Raw genomic sequence first — 14,121 nt, 5'->3', positions numbered from 1 at the left:
GGGTCATCCAAAAGTTAATACCGATTACAATTTTGGAGAGGTAACTAGTAACTAACTGATTACATCTAGAAAGTAACCTACCGAACCCTGCCCTTAAACAAAGATTGTGGCATAAATTGGCAATAAAACAGTTTGTCAGGTGGCCCGAAAGCTACAATTACACAGAGAAATGGTAAAAGTTTGATGGCAATGGGATAACCCCTGTGGTTTGAGGACAATCCAATCATCAAAAGGTTATACATTCTATTCCTCTGGACTTTGCAGCATTTACTACCCAAAACATAATCTAAGGACAGCACACACTGTATTTTTGATGAGGTACTACATCATTGGAGTTTAATTCGTATTACCATATTACCATTTATGTAGACTTCACACCCTGATAATGCATGCGTTTGGATTTTTCACAGCTGCTTCATAAATTTGGTGCTAAATTACCTTATATTATCCCCCAAAAAAGCCATCACAAGGTCTGCCACAGACAATGAACACAGCAGAAATGACATATTGGAACAGTAAAGAAAAGGCAAGAAAAGTCATTAAAAGGATGGGGTCAGAACTGACAAGTAATTGTAAAAAATAACTGAAGTGCATTCTGAAAAAACTAATTTCACCTCCAGCAACCTCAACACAGACTACTGTATTGATCAACAAAGGCTAAGGCTCAGAGACAGACTAGCACCTTGGTTCTCCCAGCACCGCTCTGCCTAATGCTGTTGCAGTGCACCCTAGTGGCCAGTTCTACTGAAGACGAGGTAAACCATTTCTCAAGTCCCCTCCGCCTAAATCTATGGGAAACCCCTCTAGGAGGTGAAGTTATCCAAGTGAATTTCAGGGGCACATTCAGTGGGGTGCAATGTGTAAGAATGGTCAGATACAGGTTTAATTTATAGTGGAACAGAGATACGCATCTGCTGTGTACAGTAAACTACTTATATCTGTAACATTTGTGATGCTGTGCCAGGGTGCTTTGTGATGCTGTGCTAGGGTGCTTTGTGATGCTGTGCCAAGGTGCTTTGTGATGCTGTGCCAGGGTGCTTTGTGATGCTGTGCTAGGGTGCTTTGTGATGCTGTGCCAGGGTGCTTTGTGATGCTGTGCCAGGGTGCTTTGTGATGCTGTGCCAGGGTGCAAACATTTGTCAGTTTTCTACATGATAGGAATGGAAAGATGATTGTCATGTGTCAACAGGTGGACTTAACTGTGATCTCTTAACAACAAAGAAGACCTATTCAAAGTAGACAATCTTAGTAATAGTATGGTGGTTTGTGGATGCATGCAAATTAAAGGGTTTTTAGCTTGCTCTAATACACTAATAAATACGGACAGACATCAATTCTCAAAATATAGTGGATGACAGGAATCTAGAACAGAAATGTGAGAACAGTCAGTGTCAATGCACTGCCTTTACCTTGTAACCAACGTGTACAGGAGAACAAGTAGGTACTACCGTAATCTGTTTTATATCTGACAGCTTGCAAGGAGAAAGCCAATTCATATGAACATTGAGCTTATGTCATATGAAAATGTCATTTTAACAGTCTATCCTTGGCTATGGTATGGCAGAACATTTGCGCGACCCTGGCTGATCATACACAAAAGGCATCTCCACTGTTTAGAACAAGGTTAAAAGTTAACAGCCGTTTGTAAAAATAAAAAATGTTTCAGTGATTCAGAGTAGGAGCGGAGCAGACAAAGGTTTGTCAAAGACAAACACAAAAAAATAAGAGAGAGGGTTAGCGCCTGACAATACCATAAGCACACAACATAGCCTACACATTTGTTGAGATCTCTGCAATAGTGGTGGACTGGCAATGTTACTTCTCGGAAAAACGATGCAGAAATACAAGGCAGAAAAGAAACAATTTCAGCATGTAATGGTTATCAACAATTTCATAACAATATGTTATTTTGTTCTTACAAAAGACTACTAGTTACTTGGTCGTGGATTTGTAGTGAGGATGATAGTTTTGTGTACAATGTAGTGTTATCCTAACGGCTCTCCTCGACAACCAGTGTTTCTCCATGGGTCTCTGTGTTTACCATTCCAGTCCAAGATAGCATTTCTATCTTTCTTTCCCTCTCTCTGAATGGCTGTCCACACACTCCCCCTCTTCCTCTTGATAATACACAGCCACGGTCCTCATCCCAGACAAGGCTTGAGTCTTTCTTATTTAGAAGGGGAATGTGTGTGGGTGCGTGTGTGTTGATAGAGCTGACCATGGTGCTGAAGTGGTATAAATACTGGTGGTGTGAGTGAAGATGACACAGCGTAATGATTATCTAACGGGACCAACTGAGGAAGAGGAAGTGGTGTGTGTGTGTGTGTGTCTGAGTGTGGCCATGAGGAGGCTGCTGATTGGCACAGGGGCGATGGTGGCAGTGGAGGGAGTGAGTGTGTGTGTCTAAGGGCAGAGTAAGGGATGGGAGGAGCCCAAGGAGCCCAGTGTCCACTCTCAGCTCGCATCGTCCTCAGGGTTGTTATGGTCCAGCAGCTTAACGTGGGTGAAGGGGAAGTGGCCGCGCTTGCCCTTGCACTCGCCCTCCCACTGGCCGTTCACGTTGATCTTTGTCACCTTCACCATGTCGCCCACCTGCAGGAGGAGAAGGAGTCGTCAAACAGACAGACCTGGCTCATGTTCATTAAGGCACGCTACGGAAAACATTTCCAAATGCTTTTCAACAGAACACAAAAATGTGCCTTTCTTACTGGACAAGTCCAGGGAGACACTCCCCATTTCAGTACGTTTTAGTTGCAGCAAGATAGCCACTTGTGAAACTTTGTGTCTATGTATCGCAGCAGTTCATTTGGCCTCACAAGCACAAATCACAGTGCAACTAAACACAAACCAGTACTGCAGAGGTCCATTTGACGGTTCATCCTGTAGGCCTCTTCATTACAGGTGGACCATTCTTCTAAAGAGAGTGAAGTACTCCCATCTACTAAGATGTGACCAGGAAGTGTGTGCAGGGGGCTAATCATTAAACCTATATCCTCCTTAGTCATACCACTGGCAAACACCTTTATGGAGGGTAAATATCCTGTTGGTTATCAGTGGAGCGCAGTGCTGACTGACTCTTGGGTGGGTAGAACATATAAACTGTCTGGGACCCAAAAGTAAATAAAAGTAATGCAACATTTTCACACGAGTCTTTGACATTACTTTTTGTCCTTGTAAGCATGTAGCGTAACACTTCAGTCTTTCAAAAGACAGAGGCAAAACAGACTACCTCCAGCCTGTAGCTGATTCCATAAAGACAGAAAGAAGGTCAGAAAGTGAAGATCATGTATCTGTTTCAGTGTTACTGTTCCTTCACTCCCTCCACCTCCCTTCTCCCCTCTCCCCAAGCAGGTTAGAAGAGGAGAGAGGGGGGCAGCTGAGACTGAGACCGCTGGCTTGTCGCCCAGAGGCTGCTCTGGCTCAGAGTAATGTCCTCATAGAAATGAAAGGAAATGTTCCTCTACACAAAGTATTTCCTTCCCACAACGACCTTCGCTTTGGAAGCCCTCTTTCCCCTTTTGGACAGTTTGTTAAGACAGTCAGGGAGGGAGCCTCTGGCAGCATTCTCTAATGAGCTTTAGAGCAGTTGGCCATTGAGTTCAGACTGACTGACCACCACCCTGCATGCACTGGGTCATATTCAATAGAGCACACCCGTAGCAAAACGTTTTGCAATGAAAAACAAAAATAAGCATTGCTTATTGGACAAGATCAGGAAAGTCCCTGCCCGTTTCAGTCCGTTTTCTTCTGTTTGGTGACTAATGGATACGACCCAGACTAACTTGTTTAACAAGCCTGGCGACTGGGACCCTGAGGGGCAGGCGACTGGGACCCTGAGGGGCATGCGACTGGTTAAGAACCTGAGGAGGAAGTCACAGACAACGAGTCACAGAGGTCACATACCAACTCCTTCATTCCTTCCAGCAGTGAGCGGAAATGGAAGACAACTTGGAATGCCTCACTGGGAGAGAACATAGGGACTTCTCCAGATTATGACTTTACAACAGTTCAAACCAGTCCCAGTAGTGAGGATTACCACTTAAGACACTGATATTGGCATTACAACTATGACGGTACAGACGACAACCATTCAGAAATGTCATCAATTCAATATCATTCTAAATCACTATTAATGATAAAGAATAAAAAGAAAAGGCTGAATAAAAAGGTGATTTGATTCTCTGACCTCATAATTTTGACATAATGCCAAAGAAAATATATGTTGTACAAGACCAGTAATGATTAGCCTCATTGCACTGAAGGCTGTGGACAAAGGAAAATCCATGACAAAATGAAGAGTATCAAAGAATCTGAGAGAGGGATGATGAATAAAGGGAAAGAGGAGATGAGAGAACAAGAGAGCAAAGCTAGGTAGGTACCTCTAAGGCAAGGGCGGTCTTGTCGTAGGCGTTGGGCACCCTCTTCTGGATCGCCCTGGCAAAGACGGGTCCGTTCTGCAGGTTGGGAAGAGATGTGGGCTGGGCGTACTGGCTCGGGTCTAGCAGAGGAGGGCCCTGAACACTGGAGCTGTCTACCGAGCCCACCCCACTGGGACCCCCTGCTCCAGGGCCCCCCGAGGTGGGAGAGGCCGGTCGGTACTTCTCCACGTAGGGCACAGGGATCATCCCGGGACGCCCCTCTAAATTCTTGGCGTTCCACCACTGCTCCTCAGGCTTCTCCAGAACCTGCAGGATGTCACCCTTTCTGAAAGGCAGGTCCTCATCGTCGTTGCCTGGGAAATCGAAGAGGGCACGGACAAACTCGTCTTCTAGCCGCTGCGGCAGGCCTCCAGCACCTGCATTGACGAAGGAAGATTTTTTGGCCTTGTTGACCGGCTCTATCAGAGTGGTGGTGTCCAAGTAGTGGATCTTGTAGAACTCCAGCAGGGAATGGAGGGCGTCAAACTCCTGGTCCCCTATGCGGAACCGTGGTGGCGCCAGGCCTGGGAGAGGAGGGTGGGAAAAGAGGGATGAGTAGAAAAGAAGGAAAGAACAACAGAAACCATTTCACTGGCCAAAGGTATTAGGCCTTATTAATTGGCATGTGAATTACCACATTTCTGGCCGATAAAAAGGCAGTGGACTACATAGTTGACGTCTGGTTAATCCAAATGTCACTGTTTGGTTAATTCACTTGTAGGAAGTTCATCTAAAATTATGTTCCAAATAAAGCCAAATAAACGTGGAGTGGCTTGCTGGATTAATATTTTATCATTGGATTGCATGCGTTATTGTAAATCCGGTTGCATTGAAGTCATACAAGAACGGATACCTTGGTGGCTCCTTTATTCTGCAGCCCCAAAGCATGTCTCTCTTACCTGAGCCAGACTGCCGGTTGTTGCTGATGCTGTTGATTATGTAATGCGAGACTTTGGAATTCTCTGAAACGGACAGCACGTAGTCGCCTGGACTTGTGATAGAGTCTCTCACCAAAAACACTCCATGTCTCTGTCCTTGTAAAAGTGAAACTGCCTCCTGTCTACCTAATCTTCCCCAGTACCAACTTGCACGGTCCTCTGCGTCAAAATTTCCGGCCATGACTCCCACTCCAAAGCCGAGGCTTCACGGGCCTTCCCTTTGCCTCCACTTATCCACAACCAGCATTCAACTCATACAAAAACTTTAGCGCTTAGAACACGTTTGGAAAATAGGCGACATCCGCAACTTGCATATGCCCATCAATTTAAAATCCACAAGCTGGTCCTCGTACAAAACGTGTCTGATCGCCAGATTTAAATGATAACTCACCCAACCCAGTTGTAAAACAATACAATTTTGAATCAAATCTTGTTACTTGTCACAATTAACTTCAAAAAATGAAATGGCGGATCCGCGGAAACAAAACTGACCCCATTAGCCGGATATGACGTTTTGATGAAATACGTAGAAACGTGTCAGATGAGGGTGTCCATGTTGATAAGGTCAAACATTACTTTATTTATGATAGGATATGAGATGATGATGATGATAATAATAATAATAATAATAATAATAACAGTACACATTGTATAAATTAATCCAATACATGGATTATCTCAATTGTGGTCTATTTGATGGCCCATAAATCCAAAAGATTATGTGGTTTAGGCCTAAAGGCCACTGATTTGTGCAATTATGCCAGACTACATGTATTTCTTTCACCTTTATTTATACAGGTAAGTCAATTAAGAACAAATTCTTATTTACAATGACGACCTGTCAGGGAGCGGGCACAGCACATATAGCACACAAATAGGTAAAACAATATCAGTCAAAATACAGTCAAAATACACATAATGAGCAGTCAGTAAAACTGTCAGTAAAACATTCAGCAATAGGCAGCATTTAAGAGGCAGGGGGGAAACACATGCAGTTATCAGTTAAAGCTTTTTGGGCGACCGACCAAATTCACATAGAAGAGTTATAGATCTGTCATTCGAATTGAAAGCAAGTCTAAGAAGCAGTAGATATGTTCTATATGGCTATTTCTATGCTTAATGTCCTTAAGTTTAATTTGTGCTTCTTTTACTTTTGGTTTTGTACACCAGCTTTAAACAACTGAAAATACAATATTTTGGGTTTTGGAAAATATATTTCACAGCGGTTTGGATGGTACAATGATTCTCTACACTATATTTGGTTGGTTTGTCACATAAACGTAAATTAAGCAAACTATTAGAATTTTAGCAACCAGGAAATGGCAGAGCGATTTCTGCATAGTGCACCTTTAAAATCCCAGACAGTTTGTTTTTAAAAGTACCAATGGTCACAAAAGAGCTTAGTTTCAGTGTTTTTTGAAGGATGGTCCAGTCTCTAGCAGCGGAGAATTGAAAATCAGTTTCACCAAAGATACTGAGTGACTTGATGATTGCCAGGTTTATGTAATTGCTGGATCTCAGGTTGCTGGTGGGGAGTCTTAATAGTGAGCTGAGATAAAGGGGGGTCTTACCAAGGAGGGATTTGTATATGAATGTGAGCCAGTGGGTTTGACGTCGTACATGTAGGGATGGCCAGTCAATGGATTAATATGTCACAGTGTTGGGTTTTGTTAAAGCACATTCTTTATATATATATATATACAGTAAGGGAAAAAAGTATCTTGATCCCCTGCTGATTTTGTACGTTTTCCCACTGACAAAGAAATGATCAGTCTATAATTTTAATGGTAGGTTTATTTGAACAGTGAGAGACAGAATAACAACAAAGAAATTGTCACGCCCTGGCTCTGGGGACTCTTGTATTTTGAGCCAGGGTGTTCGTTTCTTTGTGTAGTGTCTATGTTTCGTTTCCTATGTTCTGTTCTAGGTTATGTGTTTCTATGTTGGCCGGGGTGGTTCTCAATCAGAGGCAACGAGAATCAGCTGTTGCTTGTTGTCTCTGATTGGGAACCATACTTAGGCAGCCTTTTGTGCACTTGTGATTCGTGGGATCTTGTTCCGTGTAGGTTTGTGTTATGACCGAGGACTTCACGTTTCGTTTTGTTGTGTTGTTGCTAAGTACTATTAAAAGATGTACGCATATCACGCTGTGCCTTGGTCCGTTGTGTATGACGAGCGTGACAGAAGATCCCACCAAAACAGGACCAAGCAGCGTGTCCAGGAGCAGACAGCCTGGACTTGGGAGGAGATCTTGGACGGGCAGGGGTCTTGGACTTGGGAGGAAATCCAGGCTGGAATGGATCGCCGTCCGCGGGAGGAGACGGTGGAGGCGCGCCATAGAGAGGAGCAGCAGCGCCAACCGGGCCGACGTCGGACACGCAAGAGGCAACCCCAATACATTTTTTTTTGGGGGGGGCACACGGCATGGACGACGGGGCTGCTGAAGGCAGCTACGGGGCGAGTTTGGGGATTAGGAGAGGTGGCCACCGGGTTTGGGGGGCTGGAAGGGAGGTTGGCGGAGCCAAGAGGTAGAGCAGAGCCAACTCCCCGTATTCAGGCTAGGCAGCGTGAGACTGGGCAGGTTCCGAGGTATGCGGAGCTGCGTACTGTGCCGCGAGTGGTCCGGCACAGTCCGGTACGTCCTGTGCGAGCACCACGCACGTGTCGTGCTAAGGTGGGCATGCAGCCAGGACGGAGTGTGCCGGCTCAACGCTCGTGGCCTCCAGTACCCCTCCTCGGTCCCGGATATCCTGCGCCAGTGTCACGTGCTGTAGTGCCAGTACGAGTACACAGCCCTGTACGTCCTGTGCTGATGCCTCACACAGAGTGTGTAAAAATAGGCATTCAGCCAGGACGGGTTGTGTCAGCTCTTCGCTCCAGACCTCCAGTCCGTCTCCACAGCCCGGTCCGGCCTGTTCCTGCTCCCCGCACCAAGCCTGTGGTGCGCGTCGCCAGCCCAGTCCGGCCTGTTCCTGTCCCTCGCACCAAGCCTGTGGTGCGCGTCGCCAGCCCGGCCCGGCCTGTTCCTACTCCCCGCACCAAGCCTGTGGTGCGCGTCGCCAGCCCGGTCCGGCCTGTTCCTGCCCCTCGCACCAAGCCTGTGGTGCGCGTCGCCAGCCCGGCCCGGCCTGTTCCTGCCCCTCGCACCAAGCCTGTGGTGCGCGTCGCCAGCCCGGCCTGTTCCTGCCCCTCGCACCAAGCCTGTGGTGCGCGTAGCCAGCCCGGTCCGGCCTGTTCCTGCTCCCCGCACCAAGCCTGTGGTGCGCGTCGCCAGCCCGGCCCGGCCTGTTCCTGCTCCCCGCACCAAGCCAGTGGTGCGCATCGTCAGCCCGGTCCGGCCCGTTCCTGCTCCCCGCACCAAGCCAGTGGTGCGCGTCGTCAGCCCGGTCCGGCCCATTCCTGCTCCCCGCACCAAGCCAGTGGTGCGCATCGTCAGCCCGGTCCGGCCCGTTCCTGCTCCCCGCACCAAGTCAGTTGTGCGCGTCGTCAGCCCGGTCCGGCCCATTGCTGCTCCCCGCACCAAGCCTGTGGTGCGCGTCGTCAGTCCGGCACAGCCCGTGCCTGTTTCACCGGTGCCTGGTCAGATACCGGTCAGCTGCTCCACACCGGAGCCTAAGCAATCCGCTCCACCGATGTCCAGGCCAGCGGGACCAGACCAGGGGCGCTACGGGGGGGTTGTTAGAGGGTGGTGGTCACGCCCGGAGCCGGATCCGCCTCCGAGGTGGAATGCCCACCCGGCCCCTCCCCTGTTGGGTTTATGTTGGCGCGGTCGCAGTCCGCGCCTTTGGGGGGGGTACTGTCACGCCCTGGCTCTGGGGACTCTTGTATTTTGAGCCAGGGTGTTCGTTTCTTTGTGTAGTGTCTATGTTTCGTTTCCTATGTTCTGTTCTAGGTTATGTGTTTCTATGTTGGCCGGGGTGGTTCTCAATCAGAGGCAACGAGAATCAGCTGTTGCTTGTTGTCTCTGATTGGGAACCATACTTAGGCAGCCTTTTGTGCACTTGTGATTCGTGGGATCTTGTTCCGTGTAGGTTTGTGTTATGACCGAGGACTTCACGTTTCGTTTTGTTGTGTTGTTGCTAAGTACTATTAAAAGATGTACGCATATCACGCTGTGCCTTGGTCCGTTGTGTATGACGAGCGTGACAGAAGATCCCACCAAAACAGGACCAAGCAGCGTGTCCAGGAGCAGACAGCCTGGACTTGGGAGGAGATCTTGGACGGGCAGGGGTCTTGGACTTGGGAGGAAATCCAGGCTGGAATGGATCGCCGTCCGCGGGAGGAGACGGTGGAGGCGCGCCATAGAGAGGAGCAGCAGCGCCAACCGGGCCGACGTCGGACACGCAAGAGGCAACCCCAATACATTTTTTTTGGGGGGGGGCACACGGCATGGACGACGGGGCTGCTGAAGGCAGCTACGGGGCGAGTTTGGGGATTAGGAGAGGTGGCCACCGGGTTTGGGGGGCTGGAAGGGAGGTTGGCGGAGCCAAGAGGTAGAGCAGAGCCAACTCCCCGTATTCAGGCTAGGCAGCGTGAGACTGGGCAGGTTCCGAGGTATGCAGAGCTGCGTACTGTGCCGCGAGTGGTCCGGCACAGTCCGGTACGTCCTGTGCGAGCACCACGCACGTGTCGTGCTAAGGTGGGCATGCAGCCAGGACGGAGTGTGCCGGCTCAACGCTCGTGGCCTCCAGTACCCCTCCTCGGTCCCGGATATCCTGCGCCAGTGTCACGTGCTGTAGTGCCAGTACGAGTACACAGCCCTGTACGTCCTGTGCTGATGCCTCACACAGAGTGTGTAAAAATAGGCATTCAGCCAGGACGGGTTGTGTCAGCTCTTCGCTCCAGACCTCCAGTCCGTCTCCACAGCCCGGTCCGGCCTGTTCCTGCTCCCCGCACCAAGCCTGTGGTGCGCGTCGCCAGCCCAGTCCGGCCTGTTCCTGTCCCTCGGACCAAGCCTGTGGTGCGCGTCGCCAGCCCGGCCCGGCCTGTTCCTACTCCCCGCACCAAGCCTGTGGTGCGCGTCGCCAGCCCGGTCCGGCCTGTTCCTGCCCCTCGCACCAAGCCTGTGGTGCGCGTCGCCAGCCCGGCCCGGCCTGTTCCTGCCCCTCGCACCAAGCCTGTGGTGCGCGTCGCCAGCCCGGCCTGTTCCTGCCCCTCGCACCAAGCCTGTGGTGCGCGTAGCCAGCCCGGTCCGGCCTGTTCCTGCTCCCCGCACCAAGCCTGTGGTGCGCGTCGCCAGCCCGGCCCGGCCTGTTCCTGCTCCCCGCACCAAGCCAGTGGTGCGCATCGTCAGCCCGGTCCGGCCCGTTCCTGCTCCCCGCACCAAGCCAGTGGTGCGCGTCGTCAGCCCGGTCCGGCCCATTCCTGCTCCCCGCACCAAGCCAGTGGTGCGCATCGTCAGCCCGGTCCGGCCCGTTCCTGCTCCCCGCACCAAGTCAGTTGTGCGCGTCGTCAGCCCGGTCCGGCCCATTGCTGCTCCCCGCACCAAGCCTGTGGTGCGCGTCGTCAGTCCGGCACAGCCCGTGCCTGTTTCACCGGTGCCTGGTCAGATACCGGTCAGCTGCTCCACACCGGAGCCTAAGCAATCCGCTCCACCGATGTCCAGGCCAGCGGGACCAGACCAGGGGCGCTACGGGGGGGTTGTTAGAGGGTGGTGGTCACGCCCGGAGCCGGATCCGCCTCCGAGGTGGAATGCCCACCCGGCCCCTCCCCTGTTGGGTTTATGTTGGCGCGGTCGCAGTCCGCGCCTTTGGGGGGGGTACTGTCACGCCCTGGCTCTGGGGACTCTTGTATTTTGAGCCAGGGTGTTCGTTTCTTTGTGTAGTGTCTATGTTTCGTTTCCTATGTTCTGTTCTAGGTTATGTGTTTCTATGTTGGCCGGGGTGGTTCTCAATCAGAGGCAACGAGAATCAGCTGTTGCTTGTTGTCTCTGATTGGGAACCATACTTAGGCAGCCTTTTGTGCACTTGTGATTCGTTGGATCTTGTTCCGTGTAGGTTTGTGTTATGACCGAGGACTTCACGTTTCGTTTTGTTGTGTTGTTGCTAAGTACTATTAAAAGATGTACGCATATCACGCTGCGCCTTGGTCCGTTGTGTATGACGAGCGTGACAGAAATCCAGAAAAACGCATGTCAAAAATGTTATAAATTGATTTGCATTTCAATTAGGGAAATAAGTATTTGACCCCATCTCAATCAGAAAGATTTCTGGCTCCCAGGTGTCTATTATACAGGTAATGAGCTGAGATTAGGAGCACACTCTTAAAGGGAGTGCTCTTAATCTCAGCTTGTTACCTGTATAAAAGACACCTGTCCACAGAAGCAATCAATCAATCAGATTCCAAACTCTCCATCATGGCCAAGACCAAAGAGAGGATGTCAGGGACGTGATTGTAGACCTACACAAGGCTGGAATGGGCTACAAGACCATCGCCAAGCAGCTTGGTGAGAAGGTGACAACAGTTGGTGCGATTATTCGCAAATGGAAGAAACACAAAATAACTGTCAATCTCCCTCGGCCTGCGGCTCCATGCAAGATCTCACCTCGTGGAGTTGCAATGATCATGAGAACGGTGAGGAATCAGCTCAGAACTACACGGGAGGATCTTGTCAACGATCTCAAGGCAGCTGGGACCATAGTCACCAAGAAAACAATTGGTAACACACTACGCCGTGAAGGACTGAAATCCTGCAACGCCCGCAAGGTCCCCCTGCTCAAGAAAGCACATATACATGCCCGTCTGAAGTTTGCCAATGAACATCTGAATGATTCAGAGGAGAACTGGGTGAAAGTGTTGTGGTCAGATGAGACCAAAATGGAGCTCTTTGGCATCAACGTGTTTGGAGGAGGAGGAATGCTGCCTATGACCCCAAGAACACCATCCCCACCGTCAAACATGGAGGTGGAAACATAATGCTTTGGGGGTGTTTTTCTGCTAAGGAGACAGGACAACTTCACTGCATCAAAGGGACGATGGACGGGGCCATGTACCGTCAAATCTTGGGTGAGAACCTCCTTCCCTCAGCCAGAGCATTGAAAATGGGTCGTGGATGGGTATTCCAGCATGACAATGACCCAAAACACACGGCCAAGGCAACAAAGGAGTGGCTCAAGAAGAAGCACATTAAGGTCCTGGAGTGGCCTAGCCAGTCTCCAGACCTTAATCCCATAGAAAATCTGTGGAGGGAGCTGAAGGTTCGAGTTGCCAAACGTCAGCCTCGAAACCTTAATGACTTGGAGAAGATCTGCAAAGAGGAGTGGGACAAAATCCCTCCTGAGATGTGTGCAAACCTGGTGGCCAACTACAAGAAACATCTGACCTCTGTGATTGCCAACAAGGCATGTTTTGCAGAGGGGTCAAATACTTATTTCCCTCATTAAAATGCGAATTAATTTATAACATTTCTGACATGCGTTTTTCTGGATTTTTTTGTTGTTATTCTGTCTCTCACTGTTCAAATAAAACTACCATTAAAATTATAGACTGATCATTTCTTTGTCAGTGGGCAAACGTACAAAATCAGCAGGGGATCAAAAACTTTTTTCCCTCACTGTATATGTTTTGTACTTCTTACCCCATTTTTCTCCCCAATTTGTAGTTACAGTCTTGTCCCATCGCTTTAACTCCCGTACAGACTCGGGAGAGGCGACGATCGAGAGCCATGCGTCCTCCGACACATGACCCTGCCAAGCCACACTGCTTCTTGACACATGCGCTCTTAACCCAGAAGCATCAATGTGTCCGAGGAAACACCGTACAGCTGGCGACCAAAGTCAGCATGCATGCACCGATGGGACAAGGACATTCCGGCCGGCCAAACCCTCATGACGCTGGGCCAATTGTGCGCTGCCTCATGGGTCTCCTGGTCGCGGCCGGCTGTGACACAGCCTGGGATCAAACCTGGGATCAAACCCGGGTCTGTAGTGACGCCTATAGCACTGCGATGCAGTGTCTTAGACCGCTGCGCCACTCGAGAGTCCGTTCTAGCACGTTCTACTGGTGTTTTTTGTCAGGCAGCTCAGCCACCGTTCAGAAGGTCCTAAACTTATTTTAGTTCTTATTGGTCAAGGTCACGCCAATTATTATTATGTTAGCCTATCAGCAGCCTAGATTCCCGGGACATTCAGTGCAAGACCCCAGCACGGACAGGACAGATGTCAGAAACGTGCTTTCCCTATCCTGACGAGCACTACATTTTCCTTCCTGCTACTCCCCTTATTTTAATGGTCCTTTGATTCTACAACCAACACATATTTTTCTGGTTTGGAATGGGGCACTAGTGACAAAGCGTACAGCAGAGTGGTAAAGTACGTCCAGTTTATTGAGGGTGGAGTTTGGGGCCATCCTGTAGATGACATCCCAATAATCCAGGATGGGGAGTATTGTCATTTAGACCAGGGTGTGTTTAGCAGTGTGTGAATGAAGAATTGTTCCGGAAGAGAAAGCCTATTCTGAACCTTTGCTTGAAGATTATTGATGTGTGTGTGGAAGGATAGTGCCTTGTCCAGCCAGATACCCAGGGATGTGTATGAGCTGACAAATTCCAGGGCAGACCCATCTAGTGAGGTACATTGGCTCTAAAACGTTTTCTTCACTTTTGCGTCTCAATCAATGAGGTAATGGGCTTGTTTGAGTGGTAAGGCTGAAGCAACTGACTGTAGACGAAAGTCAAGGAGTGAAGTCAGGGGAGGTGCATCTGCGCCAGCCGAAAGATGGACACTGATGTGGTTATCCAACAGTAAGGCTCAGTGTATCATGGCAGT

At 49.6% G+C, this 14,121-nt stretch overlaps 1 protein-coding gene across 1 annotated transcript; it reads right to left on the bottom strand.

The window, feature by feature from the left end:
• Positions 1–312: 312 nt before the first annotated feature.
• Positions 313–5,818, bottom strand: LOC311106034 (adapter molecule crk-like). Its single transcript, XM_084148310.1, has 3 exons — positions 5,318–5,818; positions 4,380–4,942; positions 313–2,592 (listed from the first exon to the last, which is right to left on the bottom strand). Exons 1-3 carry the CDS (start codon positions 5,535–5,537, stop codon positions 2,455–2,457), a joined length of 921 nt encoding a protein of 306 aa, XP_084004436.1. The 5' UTR covers positions 5,538–5,818; the 3' UTR covers positions 313–2,454.
• Positions 5,819–14,121: the final 8,303 nt, after the last annotated feature.

This window comes from Coregonus lavaretus (assembly GCF_964263955.1).
Source record: "Coregonus lavaretus genome assembly, chromosome: 30".
NCBI classification, from domain to species: domain Eukaryota; kingdom Metazoa; phylum Chordata; class Actinopteri; order Salmoniformes; family Salmonidae; genus Coregonus; species Coregonus lavaretus.
The sequence above is the reverse complement of the archived record's forward strand: the minus strand, read 5'-3'. Positions and strand labels throughout refer to the sequence as shown.